Genomic DNA, 2786 nt, shown 5'->3' with positions numbered 1-2786 from the left:
AGGGCATAAATTTAAACCCCAGCCTGAGACTGAAAAGAAAGGAGAAAGGAAGAAGGCAGCTGCCTGGGAGAAAGGAATGAAGGCAGCTACTCCCTAAAGAAGAGATTTCCCTCTCCTGTATTCAACACTTGTTAATTCTGCAGTCAGTCCCATGCTGGGTGGTGCTAGGGACACAGAAGTGACCAAGACAGCCCTAAGAAAGACCAGACAGCAAGGACCCAGAGTGGATAGGAATGGAATGAGAAAGCCCAGCAGGTGTGAGAACTCAGTATGGGAGCTTAACCAAGCCTGGGTGTTATGCAGGGCTACCCAGAGAAGGCAGGATTTGAAGCCAGGTTGCCTTAGTCCAAAGCAAGAGAGCCAGAGTTTGAATCTCTCAGTAGTTGCGTGACCTTGGATAAGTTGCTTTACCTCTCTGTACCTCAGTTTCTTCATCTGTCAAGTGGGAATAATAATAGTTCCTATTTCCCGGGGTTGCTGGGAGGTTTCCATGAGTCAGCCTAGCTTGGCACCCTGCACAAAGTAAGTGCTCAATCAATGTTTACTAGTACATATGTATTATGTTGAAACGGTGCTGCCTGACAAGTGACAGGTGACAACTGGATCACTGAGGATGATCACTAATTTTTTACTGGTTTAAAGCCCAGGAAACACAACCTACAGTAGCTGGAGGACCCTAAGCCAACACCACCCCATCTTCCTTTTCCAAGTGGGCAAGGGTGACACCTCTGCATGTGAGCTGAGGGCAGGGCCCAGCCTGGACCCTGGATTCCAGGTGCCCGGGGCCAGGAGTAAACTGAAAGAAAAGACCTTGAGTGTGACTCTACAGCCAGAAACTGGGAGCTGCCCTCACCTGCGGGATGTCAAGCTCAGCGAAATGCTCGTAGCAGCCATCTGAGTTCTCGCCACTCGTCCAGTCGCCATACACGAGGTCATGCTGCTCCCAGAAGAGGGCTGATGTGGCATTGAAGTCTGTAAAGTGCTCGTGCTCTGAGATGTACACATGCAGGTTCTGTGGGGAAAGAAGGCGGGCTTAGGCCTGCTCCACGGAGTGTCTGTAGGCTGATGAGCAGGGAGCAGAAGAGCTGGGCAGCGCTCAGCACACTAACAGGAACAATTATTTGGCAGGGGCAGTTAGTGGAAAGGGGAGTAGCAGTGGATGAAATACAATTTCCTTTTCCTCATGCCACCGGCATATCTGTCCTGGTCTGAACCTGTGAAGTCAATGAGCAAAGGACCTTGGAGCCAGGCAGACTGCCAATTAGAATGCAGGGGTAGTAAGGGGCAGGAGCTCCCTGAACCATGTTCTGCCTTCCCAGCAGCTGGGCCTGCCTGGTCAGAGTGCTGCAGGCTTATGGATAGAGCACAGGGGAGAGGTGAAAGAACACTGCTAGCCAACTCCCTGCAGGTGGGAAGCAGGGCTTGGGAAGAACTTTCTCCTTTCTCAAGCCCCTGTGGCATCTTTGTCCAGAGCCTTGAAGGCCCCCTGAAGAATCACAGCTGAGCAGCGGTCACCTTGAGGACTAGAATTCTGCAAATGCAACCCTCAAGCTGCAGAGAAGGGCGAAGGAGAGAGAAGCCTAGAGTGACAGGTTCTTTTTTATCTTTCTTTCTTTCTTTTTTTTTTTTTTTTTTTGAGACAGAGCCTCAAGCTGTCACCCTGGGTAGAGTGCCATGGCATCACAGCTCACAGCAACCTCCAACTCCTGGGCTCAAGCGAGTTTCCTGCCTCCACCTCTCAAGTAGCTGGGACCATAGGCATCCGCCACAAGGCCCGGCTTTTTTTGGTTGTAGCCATCATTGTTGTTTGGCAGGCCCGGGCTGGATTCAAACCTGCTAGCTCAGGTCTATGTGGCTGGCACCTTAGCTGTTTGAGCCACAGATGCTGAGCCTGAATGATAGGTTCTGACCGAGTTCCTTGATCCCCCACCTGTTCACAGGGCTGACAGTGACCAGGAACCTGGTTTGTCCCAACTGCCTATATCACTCCTCCATACTCCCCCTTCTACATCTACCTACATCTACCCTGCCACCCAGCAGTTACCATTAAAGTGTCTTTGGGGAACAGGTTGCGGCTGGCGACACGTGGGGCTCCTCCAGGGCCCGCCTGGTCCTGAGGGGCTGATCCTCGGCGGAACCAGCTGCTGATGGCCCAGATGATGAAGATCCTAAGGAAGGGAGCAGGGAAGGTGGTAAGTTCCAAAGCCTTTTCTTTCCTCCACAGATCCATCTGACTGCCTTCTCACTCAGCACACACTGGGGCCTAACAGGGGGTTGGTGACCAAGAGAGAAGAGGCCGTGAGTAGTCAGTTACAGGACTGGTGAGAAGGTAAGACATGTGTGGGGAAAAACTCCAGATGCCACTGTTTGCCAGTGTCAGAGGACTGGCACTTCCCTGATCTCCACACAGAACACCCACATATGTCCTCCAGAGCTTCCAGTGACCAGGAGCTGCAGGACCCTCTGGTCTGTCCCAACTGCCCCTATTACTCCTCCATACTCCCCCTCCTGTCATCTCTTGCATCTACCCTGCTGCCCAGCAGTTACCATTAAAGTATCAGACGTGAGGGCTGCAGGGTCTCAGACCTGCGAAACCTTAGCCTGGGAAACCTGCCATCTCTGGATCTCCAAGTGACAGGATCCTAAGAATCTAGAAATCCCAGCATTTCAGAGGCAAACTTTAGAAAAAATACTTTTGAACTTTAAGTTAACTGAAAACTTAAAAAAGCAGTAGTAAATAATGGTTAATCCTCCTCTTTTAGTAACAGTAGGACAGGTTACTTAGA

The 2786-nt window shown here is 51.1% G+C and overlaps 1 protein-coding gene across 1 annotated transcript in view; it reads right to left on the bottom strand.

Annotated features, from left to right (window-relative positions):
• Positions 1–2786, bottom strand: part of CLPTM1 (CLPTM1, transmembrane protein) — a 48054-nt gene that overhangs the window by 20052 nt on the left and 25216 nt on the right. The window contains exons 3-4 of the mRNA XM_003799500.3: positions 2045–2168; positions 854–1012 (exon numbers count right to left, since the gene is read on the bottom strand). Of these exons, the coding sequence (XP_003799548.1) occupies positions 854–1012; positions 2045–2168 (283 nt within the window). The remainder of the gene's footprint in view (positions 1–853; positions 1013–2044; positions 2169–2786) is intronic.

This window comes from Otolemur garnettii, unplaced genomic scaffold, assembly GCF_000181295.1.
Source record: "Otolemur garnettii isolate 467f Iridium unplaced genomic scaffold, OtoGar3 scaffold00152, whole genome shotgun sequence".
In the NCBI taxonomy this organism is placed as follows: Eukaryota; Metazoa; Chordata; class Mammalia; order Primates; family Galagidae; genus Otolemur; species Otolemur garnettii.
The sequence above is the reverse complement of the archived record's forward strand: the minus strand, read 5'-3'. Positions and strand labels throughout refer to the sequence as shown.